The sequence below is a fragment of the Staurois parvus genome, unplaced genomic scaffold, assembly GCF_062004578.1.
Source record: "Staurois parvus isolate SC_StPar_1 unplaced genomic scaffold, SC_StPar_1.0 ptg000155l, whole genome shotgun sequence".
In the NCBI taxonomy this organism is placed as follows: Eukaryota; Metazoa; Chordata; class Amphibia; order Anura; family Ranidae; genus Staurois; species Staurois parvus.
This window is the reverse complement of record NW_028317951.1, coordinates 1518362-1533573: the sequence shown is the minus strand read 5'-3', so window position 1 is coordinate 1533573 and position 15212 is coordinate 1518362. Positions and strand designations below refer to the sequence as shown.

At 40.1% G+C, this 15212-nt stretch overlaps 1 protein-coding gene across 1 annotated transcript in view; it reads left to right on the top strand.

The window, feature by feature from the left end:
* CCNL1 (cyclin L1) overlaps positions 1-11669 on the top strand; it is a 30861-nt gene extending 19192 nt beyond the window's left edge. Inside the window, exons 4-11 of the mRNA XM_089675403.1 lie at positions 1992-2112; positions 3857-3921; positions 5536-5635; positions 6183-6287; positions 7300-7441; positions 8229-8328; positions 9337-9420; positions 11227-11669. Of these exons, the coding sequence (XP_089531529.1) occupies positions 1992-2112; positions 3857-3921; positions 5536-5635; positions 6183-6287; positions 7300-7441; positions 8229-8328; positions 9337-9420; positions 11227-11578 (1069 nt within the window). The 3' untranslated portion in view covers positions 11579-11669. The remainder of the gene's footprint in view (positions 1-1991; positions 2113-3856; positions 3922-5535; positions 5636-6182; positions 6288-7299; positions 7442-8228; positions 8329-9336; positions 9421-11226) is intronic.
* Positions 11670-15212: the final 3543 nt, after the last annotated feature.

Here is a 15212-nt window from a genome sequence, read left to right as displayed (position 1 = left end):
AGGTGGCACTGATGGGTACTGGCAGGTGGCATTGATGGGACACGGACAGGTGGCACTGTTGGGGCTACACTGATCCATCAGTGCCCTGATGATCAGTGTACATGTCCCCCCTGAGGAATGCAGATTACTGGCAGCGTGACAGCTCGTGAGGAGAGAGATGCCAATAACTGGCATTTCCTTATTTACATGCAATCAGCTGATCACATGACCAAGCCGACGTCTTCGGCTCTTTCTGTTGATCGGTGATCCGTTGTGTCCGAGGGAAATGCGCACTACCGATCGCCGCACACGAGTGCTTAGAGTGGGACTCCTATGACGTCCTCTCAGAACAAGAGAACCGCCTTGCACTCGTCATTTCCTTATATTGCGGGCGGGAGGCAGTTAAAGCGTAGTTCTGCCCAAAAGTGGCAGCTCCGCTTGTTTACCTCCTCCCCCTCATCCACTGCCATATTTGGCACACTTTGGGGGTAGCAGATACCTGGTTTTGATTGGTACCGGCTCCCACTTTGGCTCAGTTCCTTGTGGCGAAGTGAGCTTAAAGTTCGGCCCCCCTCCTTCCTCCCGCAGTCTTCTGGGGCACAGGTCCCACAAAGCTGTTGGACCAATCAGGATGCACAGTGCAACTTGCGCATGCGCAGTGGGCACCCAGCCACAAGCCGTCACAGCCTGGTGCCCACAGCTGATATGCCGGCAAGGGAAGAGGGAGAGCAGGGATGGCGTGTGCGAGCATATCGCTGGACCCTGGGACAGGCGAGTGTGTGTTTAGTAAAGGTCGGCAGCTACAGTTTTTGTAGCTGCTGACTTTTAATTAAAAAAAAGACAAACTCTTTAATGCACTCTGTGTTTAATGTGAACCCCCCCCCCCCCGAAAAACTGGGTCACAGGATCTCTCCCCAACCCCCAAGCTCAATCCAGTCATGTGCACAAGAGCAGCATCTCCGCTCTCTCTCCCCAGCAGTGCAAATTGATAACGGTAGCATTGGCTCCTGCAGAACTCATCCTGTGGTGGGGGGGGGGGGGGCAATGCCAATGAACAAAGGCAGCGGGGTTCTGGGGTGAGCCTGCACAAGCACCACCCTTAGCTAGTGTTTTGCTGGGAGGGTACACAAAGGAGAGAGGAGCCAGGAGCACCAGCGAAGGACCATTGCACAAAGAAGGTAAGTGTAACGTGGTTTGTTTTAACAAAGAATAAAGATTTAATATCCCTTTTTAAATGTATAGCTGGTTCAGGAATAATGTAACATCAATTTTGCATATAAAGATTAGGGAGGGAAGGCATAGGACAATGCAACCCTTCATATTTGTCTGGTTTCCACTGAATATTAACACCTCTAAATTTTACTAAATGTATGTTGACCAAACTTTAATAATACACGAAGCAGTGTTTTGAGTATAGGTACACTTAGGAATCAGGCGATGAGCATTTCCCCTGACATGCAAAGGTGGAAAGTGCGAACCAGCTGTGCTTTTGCTACCAGGCATTAGGCTTTGTCCAGTCATTGGTTGACTTGTGTTGAGCATGTCATTCTCTTACTGCATCTAATTACCCAAATAGGAAACTATTTCATCAATGCCATAACAACCATTTTCTGTAACAACTACAGATTGGATGTCACCCTAGAAGCTCTCTGAATCATGTATTTTCTTCAGCGCTGAAGAACTGCAAGGATCATGCCATTGTGTCCTGGCTAAACCTTTTTAATTAAATCTTATAGGGTATTTTCAATCTAAACGAAAAGATCTTAAATACGTATTTGCTTAGTAGTTTTATAGGAAAAAAAATCCTAGTGTATATTACAGTTCAATTAATGTCCAAATATCTCTTAAATTAAACTTGGACAGTTCAAGGCGAAGGTTTGGTCTTGGCTGCAGGAAGCTAACGGTTAGTTTCTGTTGCCGTGTAGTCGGTTGGAAGGAAAGAGAATTTCTGCAACAGTAATTTTTTATTTTTTTTTTTTAAACCCATATTGATTTTATTTCCCACAAATTAGGACCCCAAGTCCACTCATACTTGATCAAAGCTACATAAATACCAAAAACCAAGTAATCAAGGCGGAAAGAAGAGTGTTGAAGGAGCTGGGATTTTGTGTTCATGTAAAACACCCACACAAGGTGAGCCGATGCATTGCATTAATATTTATGAATACTGATCATTAAAATGTGTTTTTAATTTAGTATCATGACAGATCATAACTGCACTCTGTTCCTTCCTGTGCTCACTTTATAAAAGGTTCTTGTGTGGTTTTTTTTTTTGTTTTTGTTTTTTTTTGGGGGGGGGGGGGGCGGGTTCTTGAAGTTGAACTCAGGGCAGATGTAAAACACTTTAATCCAGTTTTGTATTTGTTAATGCCACACTCACACCTGTGAATATGGCCAGAAGCAAATTCTTGCAGCAGGAATCATGGGTGTTTGCACACAGCTGCTCAGCTTGTATGCAGCAAAGGCAGGCAGAGGAGAGCCACGGCTACCCACCAGATTATGCATGTATGTACACATTCAGTTATTACCTTCAGTTTGGAACAGGTGATTGTTTTTGGGCACAGACTGATTGCTTCCAGGTATGATCTGTTCCTAAGGCCTTGCTCACACGATTTGGACAAATAATCGTCCATATTTATTTATTTATTTATTTTTTGAATTTTAGTCTCATATTGAAAACGAGCTACTCAAGTTACGAAAATTCTCATTAAACAGAATACAACTTTGGAAGTTATGTACTGTAGTGTATTCTGTCACTTCCAAGCATGTATGGTCTTGATGTGGTTTTTTTTGTTTTTTTTTTTTTTTTTCTTCTACAAATACCATCCTAACTATATGAAACTTATTCTGTTATGTTTAGAAATATTTTCATGCTTGTCCCTTCAGATATTTGTTCAATGAAATGTCATGATCGAAAGCTGTGTACTAACAAATAGATATCGGATGATCGCTCTGAATGTTTTTTTTTTTTTGTTTTGTTTTGTTTTTTCGGCCAATTTACTTGTGTGCTAGGTATAACAGCTGGTAATTTGCTGCCATCCATAATCAAAGAAGTGAATGAGGCCTAAAAAAAATTAAATTTTGCGAGAATACCACCGTTTGGTATTTAGTGTCTATGCAATATGAGCTGTGTTTAAGGGTGGTATTTTAGTACTCTGGTGGTTCAGTAACAAATTTTTTTCCATGTGCCCTGTTAAAACCATACATGTGCAGGGCATAGGTTACCTCAATAGAATGTTTTTTATCAGAATGGTTTCCTAAAGAAGTCTGGGAAAGCACAAATGCACCTTCCTGAAAAGTAGAGTGCCATGCTTTTTCTGGTACTGGCCATGTGATTAATTGCCACATCATTGGCCATGCAACTTCAGCTGAAATAGTTTGGTGGTCTGATAATCAGGTAACACTTCTTTCAGCAGAGATTAAATGATCAGTTATCTGGAGTTTTGACATTTGGCCAGAATCAGAGTGTATGGAGGACCAGTTTTTGTTCAGATGGTATGTCATTGCTTCCTTTGTTTGTGCATATATAGGAACAGGATGGTCAGAATAGTAGGGGTTTGCTTCTTAAATATAGGTGATCTTAAAAAGATTTTGTCCCGCCCAAAAGTGATATTTTAGTTTTAGTGGTGAAACATAGTGGGCTTAGTTACTCCCTGACTTACTGACTATAGTGAGACCTTCCTGCCATTATTTGACTTTTTTTTGCCTGTCTGGGAGATTAGTTGTTCCTGCCTAACTCTGTGTTTCAGTATCGGCCTTTACTTGTCAGTAATCCCATGTTATGACAGAACCTTTATGTAAGACGGAATTGTGCATAATTCCACCCTTATGTCAAATGTTGAAGAAAACCTTTTTAAAACTTTTTGTTATTTTTCAGATCATTGTAATGTACCTTCAGGTCTTGGAATGTGAAAAAAATCAAACTCTGGTTCAAACCGCTTGGTAAGCTTCTTTTTAATTTCTTAATGAGCCAGGGAAATAGTAGCAGAAATATTTATAAATGTGTATCTGCTCCAAGAACTAACTAGAGAGCAAATCATTAGAACATATGGCTACATACATGTTTCTGCTTACTGTTTTCATGGCTTGAACTAGACCTCGATTGGAGATCTCTGTTTAACTTTGTTCTTTTTTCTACTCTTTGGTTAAAGGGTAGTCCATGATGGTAAGTCATAGAACTGTACCCTCAGCACCACACCAACCTCTGGATGGCCTGATTGGCTGCCCTTCTCTTCAGCCAATGCAGTGCAAGCTTTCATCCGAGATTCACTGAAGTGGTCCATATCCATCTGGCCGCATCTCCTAGTTCTGTCCTGGGGTCCAAAGGATTTGTATATTTGCTCTCAGAATTCTGTGTTTTTTGTTTAGCAGGGAAAGGTATATATTTAGTTACATATCCCTATATGATGTTTAGAAAATTAGTCATGTATGAAAAGGAGATAATCCATTCAGTACTTTATTAGAAAAGTATCACTTCTATGAATTAAAGTAAGGTGAGTTAACATAATGTTATATTCATTTATGCATTAGAGCAGTCATTCATATTTTTGTTTTTGTTTTTTCCCCTTTTCCTGACATGTCTGATCCAACAAGCACACATTCTTTAATGCTCGAAGCCTGTGTCGCTAAGAGCAGTTCCTTGGCTTAAACCAAATCATTTCACCAGTGTAATCCTCTTGGCTCTTTAAGAGCAATTTAGATATTGAGGGTTTATTTCTAATGTACTAATGTCAGCTGTATTGTTTTCAACTTTGACTTTGTATTTCAATTTACTCAGAATTGACTCTAAAGAGCAGAAGACTGCTACGGTATTGTCATTTATGCCAAGTGTATTTTCTTCAGTGAATACATCCCATGGTTTATCCATGGCTGGAAATGATCATGAACTTACAAAATAAGTACATGTGTGCCTCTTGGAAACTGAATTAGCTGTATGGACCTTTCCTATAAAGTAATACAAATGTGATCTATATATATATATGGTATATAGCCAGAACACTGCCTTTTTAAAAGGTTTTAAAACCTTAATGATGATAAAAAAACACACTTCATACTTTGTTAAAGCTTTTCTTACGCTTATACATGTTGGCATGTTGTGTGAGCTGCTCTATTAAGGTGAAAAAAAAAATGTCTTCAGCGATTAACAGTGAGCCCTTTGGCTAATAGAAAATAGCAGTTCTACTGAACTAGTGATTTTTACTATAAAGTTTTTTTTTTTTTGTTTTTCTTAATTTCTGGAAAGAATCTTAGTGCGGTCAGAGCTTTGATTTTTATAATTATGAATTCATTTATAGTGGATGTACTGCTTTCTTTTTGTTTTGTCAGTAAAATATTGGTGGCTCTGTTTTCAAACTAGCTAAAGAACAGTAATTTCTAAAATAAAAGTTGACCACTTCCATATCTTTGTTCTACTCTAAAATGGAATTGTGTATATATTATGATTTTATGTTAAACTTCAGAGAGAAGAAAAAACAAAGTATGCCGAGTCTCCAAAGGATTTGTGCTTGGTATGGCACATTTTGCAATTAACCAGTTTCCATATTTTGTGTTTTTCAGGAATTACATGAATGATTGCCTTCGTACAAATGTGTTTGTCAGATTTGATGCTGAAACGATTGCATGTGCTTGTATTTATCTTGCTGCAAGAGTATTGCAGGTAAGGTGTGCTTCTCCTTTTGTGTCTTTTGACACCATGGATGCTTTTTCTGAGGCTGAAAAGTGACAAGGTAGCTTTGCTAGGTGGGAGATATTGAAGTTGGGGTAAATTTAGTATGAAGATGACTCTATCCTCCATGCAATTCTTACTTCAGATTTGCTGGCTTTAAGTTCTAGATGGAGTATTTCTTGGTCTTTGGTTCTATTGGACTGCAATGCTAAGAGCTACTGCTAATTGACTGTGTTTTAAAAAGTCAGGACATATTAGATTTTCAGGCACAAGGTGCTAAAGGCTAACAGTTTTTGATAATCCTCCGATCAGGAAGTACCTGACCACTTTGGAATCCAGAGACCTTTCTTAGCCCCCTTTTACACGTTGTTTTTTTTTTTGTTTTTTTTAAACTGCTGGTAATGTGTATGTAGTAAGAAGTTGTCTGGTGAGCCTGTGCTTAACTTTATTCAAGATGTGTGCTTGAGAGTAAATTTGCCAATGTGTAGTGTTTTTTTAATAACGGTTTGTCTTGGCACGTTCTCCTTTTTTGTTTCAGATTTCTTTACCCAATAAACCTCACTGGTTTTTACTTTTTGGAGCTACTGAGGAAAACATGCAGGAGGTCTGTGTCACAGCTCTAAGACTTTATACCCGAAAAAAGGTAAAGTCCTTCTATTATAAAGTTTGAAATTGTCGCTTTTAATGCTTTGTTCCGAACACAAAAAAGCTGATTACATAAAAATATCATATGCACTCGTGCATGTTTTCCAGCTAGTGAGTCATGGTCTGGTCAAATTTTACTTATGCTATGATTCAGCTGAAAATGGTACATATCTTCGTATGCATTTTAAGACCTGTTATTCAAAATGTTTCTAGAGGTCACTAGAATGCACAATGAGTTGCAAGTAGTGTTTTGACCAGTCTTGTAAATGCCACTGCTTAAATGAAGCCCTTGGGACAAACTAGCATATTGCCTAAACGTGTTAATTCTTTTTTGTTTTACTGACTATAATTTTCATTCAATCCACTGTCTACTATTGAGCTATGTGGCCTGCAGTGTGGTAATACAGGTGCTGGTCTGGGAGGTTGTTTCAGGAGTGGTTTGCTACTCTACCCGACCGTCTTCATGAACTGTAAATGTAATGTTGAAAAGAGGGTTTGTCGGTAGTTATACCATTCTGCAGGCTTCTGCATATAATAGCCTCAGACATTCGCTTGCATGCTGCAAGATATTTACCTGGTTGGCTACCTTTCAGCTGTGTGGAATCTGAACGTTTAGCTCCTGGCTTTCTATTTGACTTTGGGCACTTCAGGAAAATTTCACCAGCATGATTTTTGACTTTATTTCTTTTCACTTGTCATGTTCTAGAACCTGCAGTTGTATCCTGTAAAATATAAAACAAAATTCCAGCAGGGGTAGTTGTTCACCACCTCCTCATAGGCAAGGCATATGTGCAGATATCTGGCCAGCAGACTCTCTTGGAGATAAAAAAAAAAAAAAAAGTATTCAGCATCTGCCAAAAGCTAAAATATCTGTTTTAGGAGGACTGATCCTTTTTACATGCCTGCAGAGCATCCCAAAAGGAAGCCTCACATATGTGTTTTTGTTTTATTTTTATTTTTTTTTCATCTGTCTGATATTTAATGTGATATTTTATTTTTTTTCTGAACAGCCAAATTTTGAAGTTTTGGAGAAAGAAGTAGAAAAGCGGAAAGTGACCTTACAAGAAGCCAAGTTAAAGGCTAAGGGATTAAACCCTGATGGAACGCCTGCTCTTTCTACAATGGGAGGCTTTTCTCCAGCATCTAAACCATGTATGTGGTGGTTTTGTGTTTTTGTTTTTTTGTTTTTTGTCTAGGTAGTTTAATAGCCTGTTTCCCAGCAATTTGTGTACATTGTTTTTATTTTAATTTTCTTATTTCTGTCTTGCTCCCCATTACATCAATTATATCTATATTTGTACACTGGGTAGGGCAAGATCAAGCCCTCTATGGCAGAACACAACAAAACAATGTCATTTTCAGAAGCCTGAGTGGCTAGAAAACATTCTGTTAAGATCAATATTGGTAATAGGATTTAAGCAGTAATATTTAGGTGTATTGCTTTCCTGGCCTCTGTCCAGACTTGTTTTATGTAAAAAGGGTTCTGAAATGTGGTATGATTTGATTGGATTTTTCTCAGTCCCCATAAGTAGGTTAACTTTTTTAGTTAGCTTGTCTAAAGGATGGCATTGGCATTCAGCCAAGGGCTATTCTGATATTCATACTGTAATACATTGTGACATTAGAATGCAGAAAAGGATACTTTTAGTGTAGATTCATGTTGAGGTTAGTAAGCAGTAACTGGTGAATATTGTAATTATAAGCTCATATTTAGTATCCAGCTGTCAGAAGCTTGAATTCTTCCAAATATCAGTACGTTCAGGCAGTAAAAGTGCAAGTATGTCTACAGGTTCTTTCTTTATTTTTACAGTTTCAGAATCTGTTTAGTTTAGAGACATTACAGCAGTTCCTATTGTTTCCCACTTTCCTTGTACAGCACAATAGGTGGATTTAAAAAGTGCATTTTGCATTAACACCTCAAATTGTCATTTTTCTGCAGCAACTCCAAGAGAAGTGAAAGTTGAAGAAAAATCTCCAGTACTTGCAAAAGTCAAACGTGAACCTGATGAAAAGCAGTCATTAAAGAGCCCCTATAATGGGTATGTAATGTTTGGGATGATGTTTAGATACTGAAGTTGTTGAGAATTGCTTCTTTAAGCAGATCCTTAAAGCGGACCTCTGACTGCTCGATGCAATGGGCAGCATAGCTTGATTCTAACCCCATCCCATCCCCTCCCCAGTCTTCCAGTTACTATTTTTTTTTTTTTTTTTTTTTGGTCTACTCTGGCCCCCATTCTCACTTTTGTGAAAATATCTCCTCTGCTTTGAAGCCACCTGGGATATGCAGGTCACATAACCCAAGATGCTTCATGTTCCATTCACTGCAACTAGAGGGGGGCTGGATTTGCTGGCAGGGCGATGTATGAATTGTACTTAACACCAGTTTAAAAAAATGACCTGTCCAAGGATCCAGCACTGGTCTCAACCAGGCTAGTTCTTTACTAGCCTCCGGGTTCCTGATGCCAGCATCCTAACTGCGGGCAGCCAACTGTCCAGTTTTCGGTTTGACAGCAGGCTGCCCACTGCACATGTGTGCGCCGCACTATGCTTCCTGAATGGTTCCGCAGTCTTCCGGGACCTGTGATATGTCCCAAAAGAGTGTGGGAAGGGAGGGGCGAGAAGAACTTCTTCCTCTTGGATTGCCTCGGCAATCCAAGCGGAAGTGGGAGCGGGTACCTGTCAAAACTAGGTACCCACACCCCCCCTCTTCCCCTTTCCAAACTTACATGCCAGGTTAGGCAGAGGAAGGGGGAGGATGTCTTAAAGCGGAACTTCCCCTTTCGGGTGGAGCTTTATACCACAAATCCAGTTTGGGAAATTTGGAAGGCTGTAAAGTCTTTAAGAATTAATTGTAAAGAGAAATAATTTAGTTTTTATTTAACCACATCTTTGACAAATGGGAGCCTTTTTTTGTATTGCTGTATTATGCCGTAGTTGAATATTGAGTTTGGTTGACATATTTTTATCTTCCAGTGCCCTTTCTGTTTTACATTGTCATTTGGCCACTTGCAAAACGATTTCTATTTTATATTTTCTTTATATGATAGGTTGCGAAAGGAAATGAAACGAAGCCGAAGTGGCAGTAGATCAAGATCGCGGACAAAATCAAGATCTCGATCTCCACGAAGACAGTAAGTTAAAGAGGAACTCTACTGTATCTGAGCACCAAAAACGCTGTTGAATTTATTTTTGATATTTAATGTAAACTCCTCTATCCATGTCTCTCCTTGCTTTAATTTTGTTGAGAAACCATTTTGAAAAACGCCCCCATAGTGTTTTTAGCTTAGGCAGTCTTGAGTAAGGGAAGATGATTCGTGTAACGTTTACTGCCTGAAAACCATCTGATCTTAGGTCAGGTACGCATGCAGGAGAGTGTGCTTAGCTGCTGAGAAAACCGTTCTACAGATAAAAAAAAAATTTAAAAAGCCATTGAAAACTCCTGGCATGTATGACCTCATTTTGGTCTAGGCCAAAAAACGAATGTAGGCCATACATGGGTCACATTGTGAACTAATTTTCTTTCGAAAATCGTAACTACATATTTTTTTTTCTTCACATTTCACACCATTAGTGGGCTGCAGCATCAGCAAATTTTCGTGCGGCCATCAAATTCGAGTGATCTGCATGTTGGAAATTTTTTGGAAAACGAATGATTGTCTAATCGATGATGGGAGAATCATGCGAGAAATATAACTGAAAAAGAAATGAGCATGAGCTGTGACCTGCAAAGAAAAGAAGATTCCTAGCCACGAAAATTCTTTTCTGTAGCAACATGAAGTGCAATTGAAGGCTTGGTTGGTTACATTTTGAAATCATTGGTCGCACCTTCGAATTACAAAATGCACAAAATTTCTAATTTTCCCAAAATAAATTTGTTCAGAATTCAACCTATGCATGGCCTACATAAGGGTTAAGAAGTTATTGTTGATTGCGAGGGTAAAGTTTCTCTTTAAAGGAAATCTATAGTCACAGCATATACTTTCATTTTATTACTCTGGCATTGTAATAGCAATACAAACAATAGATTTGTTGTGTTGTGAGTTCAGCCTGTCTGCTGGCCATCTTTTCCCACAACTTCTTGGATTTCCAGCATGCTTTGCAACTTGTCCTCTGCTGTTTATTTTCAATTTGTAAGGATTGTGTATCCCATGGTACCTTACTGCCTACAAGCAGTGATTCCTGTACTGACTCTTCTTAGCACATCTAGTGTAGATGGCAGGTGACTTCTGTGACACAGCGGTGCCGATCAACAAGGCATAGTTAAAAGAAGTACAGCCAAAGCTCTTATGGTTTCCATGTATGAGGCCTTACTTGAATGAGCATCAAAATGCTTTTGGTGTTTAGCAAAAGTTTTTTTTTTTTTTTTTGTTTTTTTTTTGTTTGTGTTTTTTTAGCAACATCCTATGTACTTATTTAATCTCTTACAGTGTATGTCCATGCAACATAATGACTCATTCATGGGGGAGGTGTAAACAGTGTCTTAGTGGGTGGAGCCTGCTTGATTACACTGTATGCCTTCAGATTCTATGCTGGCTTCACATTATTTTCTAGTTAGCGGTATCGTCCAGCAGGATCCTCCATGTACACTGGACACATGTAAACATTGGCACAAATGTTTACATGCATTTTGTCCCACTTAGGTCCTCATGTAGGACCTAGGATGTATATTATTATTATTTATTTTTTTTTACTGTAATGTTTGCAATACTTATTTCTGAGAGGGTAAATGAAACCTAAAAATTATGTAAGGACGTGTAACCTTTTCAGTTGGAGTCACAGTTCAAATTCTTCAATCAATGAGGCTCACAAAGGAGCAGAGTGAAGGGGGGGGGCCATAAGCAGCCCAAAAACATGAGTTTGACATGCCTGTTTTATGGTAATGCAGGGTTCAATGTTGATAGATCAGACGCCACTAAATGGGTTTTCTTTTCATCAAGCTACAACAACCGACGGAGTCGATCCGGAACCTACAGCTCAAGGTCAAGAAGCCGTTCTCGAAGCCACAGTGATAGCCCACGCAGACATCACAATCATGGGTCACCACACCTCAAATCCAAGCATCGTGGGGATGATCTGAGGGGTTCAAACAGACATGGACATAAACGGAAAAAATCACATTCCCCTACCCCAGGCAAATCCAGGGAACATGGGGATCCTGCAAAGAAGCACAGACATGACCACAGCCATCATCACAGGGATAGACGGGAACGATCACGCTCTTTTGAAAGGTCACATAAAAGCAAACATCATAGCAGTGGTCATTCTGGACACAGCAGACACAGACGCTGAACTCTCCATCACCTATGAAGCAAATAGAAATAATTTGCTGGATAAGGACTCTTGTCATTGTGATTTTCTAATAAATTACATTAAAAAGACATTTAACAGGCTGTTTTGGTTTTCTTTCAATCTGTACTTTTTGCACATTATACCTTGACAGTATATTTCTTACGAAATCATGGTCTGATGACTTTGATCTAGATTTATGTATTAAAACAGCTTCTGTTGCTGAATTGCTGTAAAATGTCGTATTTTTATATGAACTGGTTGCAGACACTGTTATATTTAAGGATTATTTAAAGAATTGTGAAATCTTTCATACTGGTTTTAGTCTGCATGTGTACAAAATTAATTTTATTAGGAAATAAATTAGAAAAATCTAACGTGTGCCGCATTATTTAAATGTAAATAGATATGTATGTATGAGGGAGATGGGGAAGTGTAGGGATGGCAGGCCCCTTCTAAACTTGCGTTGGGGCCAGAGGCCACAAGGTTACTTTTATAAACTGTGTACTATAAAGTAAATTGTTTATGTGGTCTGTGATGATTTTGTCACCATGCTACAACAGTGAAATAGAGTTGCTTACACATGCTTCCTTAGGTGGTTGTGACCAAAACCTGCAGTTGAGCTTGGCGCAGTCCACATGCACTATAATTCATGCAGCATTCAGAGATTAGTTGTTTTGTAATGGTATGCATTATACTTCCAAAGTTGTTTACAGTAGAATCTCAACCATTTATAAATATTTTAATCGTACAGTAAGGACACAGGCAGAATATTCATACACCACATGGCATATATCTTCAGGTGATTGGACATTGGCTATAAAAGTTCTCCGCTCATAGTTTGTGGGGTTTTTTTTTTTATTATTTGCTAGTGTCTGAAGGTGTTGAATCTTTTCTCCTTCAAATAATCACCCTTAGCTTAGCTAGTTTTATTATTTCATCTTCAAATACTTCAACTCCTTTACTATCTTTGAATGCCAACATAGAAGCAGTGCAACTGTATTGTTGCTTTGGGTACCAGATTCTATTTGGTCACTCACCTTTGCACTTGGTGCAATGTGATGAATCAGCTGCAGGGTGCTATACAGGTCCAGGACTGGTCCATTGCTATGGAACCCAGTCTCTAAAGAGCCCTTTGACGTATGCCCACTGTGACAAGCGGAGCCTGTACTCGAATGTACACTGGCATTGTGGACAGGTAAGACAGTCACCCTGTATCGCTGACACTAAAAATGGGGCTGTCTTTGGAATATATTCATCTTGCAGTGCAAACTTTTCAAACTTGGTGTTAAAACTCAACCAGAGATGGAATGTTTATATAAAGTGCAGCGCTCGGTATTAAAAACAAATATATGTATTGGAATGAAGGTTGATCCTATATAAATAAATACATAAATATAAGTTCAAAAACGAAGAAATAGTCCAGGAAATTAATATAAAGATTAAAGTGCTCAGGTGACATAGGAGTCCGGTATCCGTGTGGTAGTGATAAGGCAATGGGCACTCACCGGACTTGCATATTAAATGTGCTTTTGTGTATTAAAAAATCAAGATGTCATCTGATAGTGGGTGGTCCTTCCTCTGTTTGGTATGAAGCTGGTGGTCCTCTTCCACTAGGGGTCCCCCTATGTGCTCCTGGTAGGTGGTATCCCTCTGGGTGAGCTGGTTCCACTATGTAGCAGTAATCCGTCTAGGGACCGTGTCTGTGGACTAAAGTACTCCCCCAGGGGCTGATAAGGATACTTCCATAGTGTAGTAATTTGTAAGAAGCTTTATTGTGATGCATCAAGGTAAAAACACATAATGATTAGTTGCAGACAGTGATCTGTAAGGACTGACCGTCTGGTGTAGTAAGATGGCCGCCGGAGCTCCACGTTGCTCTGGTGGCGTGACGTGGCTCCTCCTGAGGCGTATCGTGCTCAAGCGTGTCCTCAGAGGGGGGTCGCTAGAGATGGAGTGTTGCATCACAGTACTTCTGCCTAAAACCCTTTTAAGGTACTCGGGGACTCTACCTGCCCTTTCATCACAAGGACTTGCTGCAGGACAGTCTACACCTGGGTTACAGCATATTCCTTCCAGACACACTTAGCCTATACTCTGCACCTTATTCCGTGTGTATGCCACAGGGAAATACCCTCACTTTAACTACCACAGCACTCCAGAGCGGTAGTTCATTGAGGACTACAAGCTGGCATCCGCTAAGGCTGTCGGGACCTGTAGTCTATTCATTCACAGAAGACTAAATGAAGTGGCAATGTGGGTGGAGCCCTGCCCAGCTGCGCCTGGGTTACTGCATACTCCTTCCAGACAACCCCTATACTCCATACTGTATTCTATGTGTATCCCACGGGAATACCCTCACTTGTAGCTATGGTGGAGACTAGAAGAAAGTGAACCAATGCAAAATTGCAGGCGAACACACTCTGCCAATGGCCACACAACACTCAATTTCAGAGTGATGCTTCCCTTGTACTGAAGCAAGAGCCAGCTCTAACACCAGTCTCTGGATCTGATTCTATCTCTATTTTAGACTTGCAACAAGTGGACTGTTTGACTAAAGCACAGTTCTCTGCATCTAGGTCACATTTCCTCAGGTAAAGTGCTTTTATATGAGCTGGTTGCAGACATATATTTGATTATTTAAAGTTCAGTAGTTGTAAAGGTTTTTTACCTTCGTGCTTTTTATACATGAAGGTAAAAACCACCTGTGCAGCAGCCTCCTAAGTCCCCCTAATAGTTGCCTGAGCCCCTTCGCGATCCAGTGCTGTGCACAATAACCTCGGCTCTCTGTGGACTCTTGCTCCTCATTGGCTCTCGCTGCTGTTAATCACAGCCAATGAGAGAGGCAACGAGGTCGAGCCGTGTGTACGAATGGACACGTAGAGGTGCAGCTTGGGAGCGAGCCTGCTTTGGTTCCCCCAAATCAAGCCTGGGCTTAGCAGGAAGAACGGGCCAGGAGTGACGGCAGGGGACCCGAGAAGAGGAGGATCGGGGCGGACCCCTACAAAACCACTGCAGAGTGCAGGTAAGTGTAGCATATTTGTTTAAAAGGGAAAAAAAAAAGCCTTTAGTATCACTTTAAAGGATTGTGAAATCTTTCATACTGGTTTTAGACGGCATGTGTACAAAATTTTATTAGTAAATAAATTATAAAAATCTAATGTGTGTTGCATTATCTAAATGTGAATAGATACGTATGTATGAGGAAGGGCGCCTGCTATACTAAACTGTTGGATATAAAGTTTGGATGTTGTGATGTAACACCTCATCAGCCAAAACACTTCTGCCTAGAACCCTTTTAAAGGATAAGTTCACCTTTTACACAAAATAATAAATTCACATCTTTTGCAGGGTTTTTGTTGTTTTAGGAGCCTCTAAAGCATTGCACCACAATCAGCAGATCACTGATGCCATGCAGGTCTCCTGCTGACTGTCAATATATCTGGTTGCTTGTACATCCCGTACGAGCAAGCCAATACTGACAGGAAGAATCAATGAAACTACCACAGCACTCCAGAGCGGTAGTTCATTGAGGACTACAAGCTGGCATCCGCTAAGGCTGTCGGGACCTGTAGTCCATTCACAGAAGACTAAATGAAGTGGCAATGTGGGCGGAGCCCTGCCCAGCTGTGCCTGG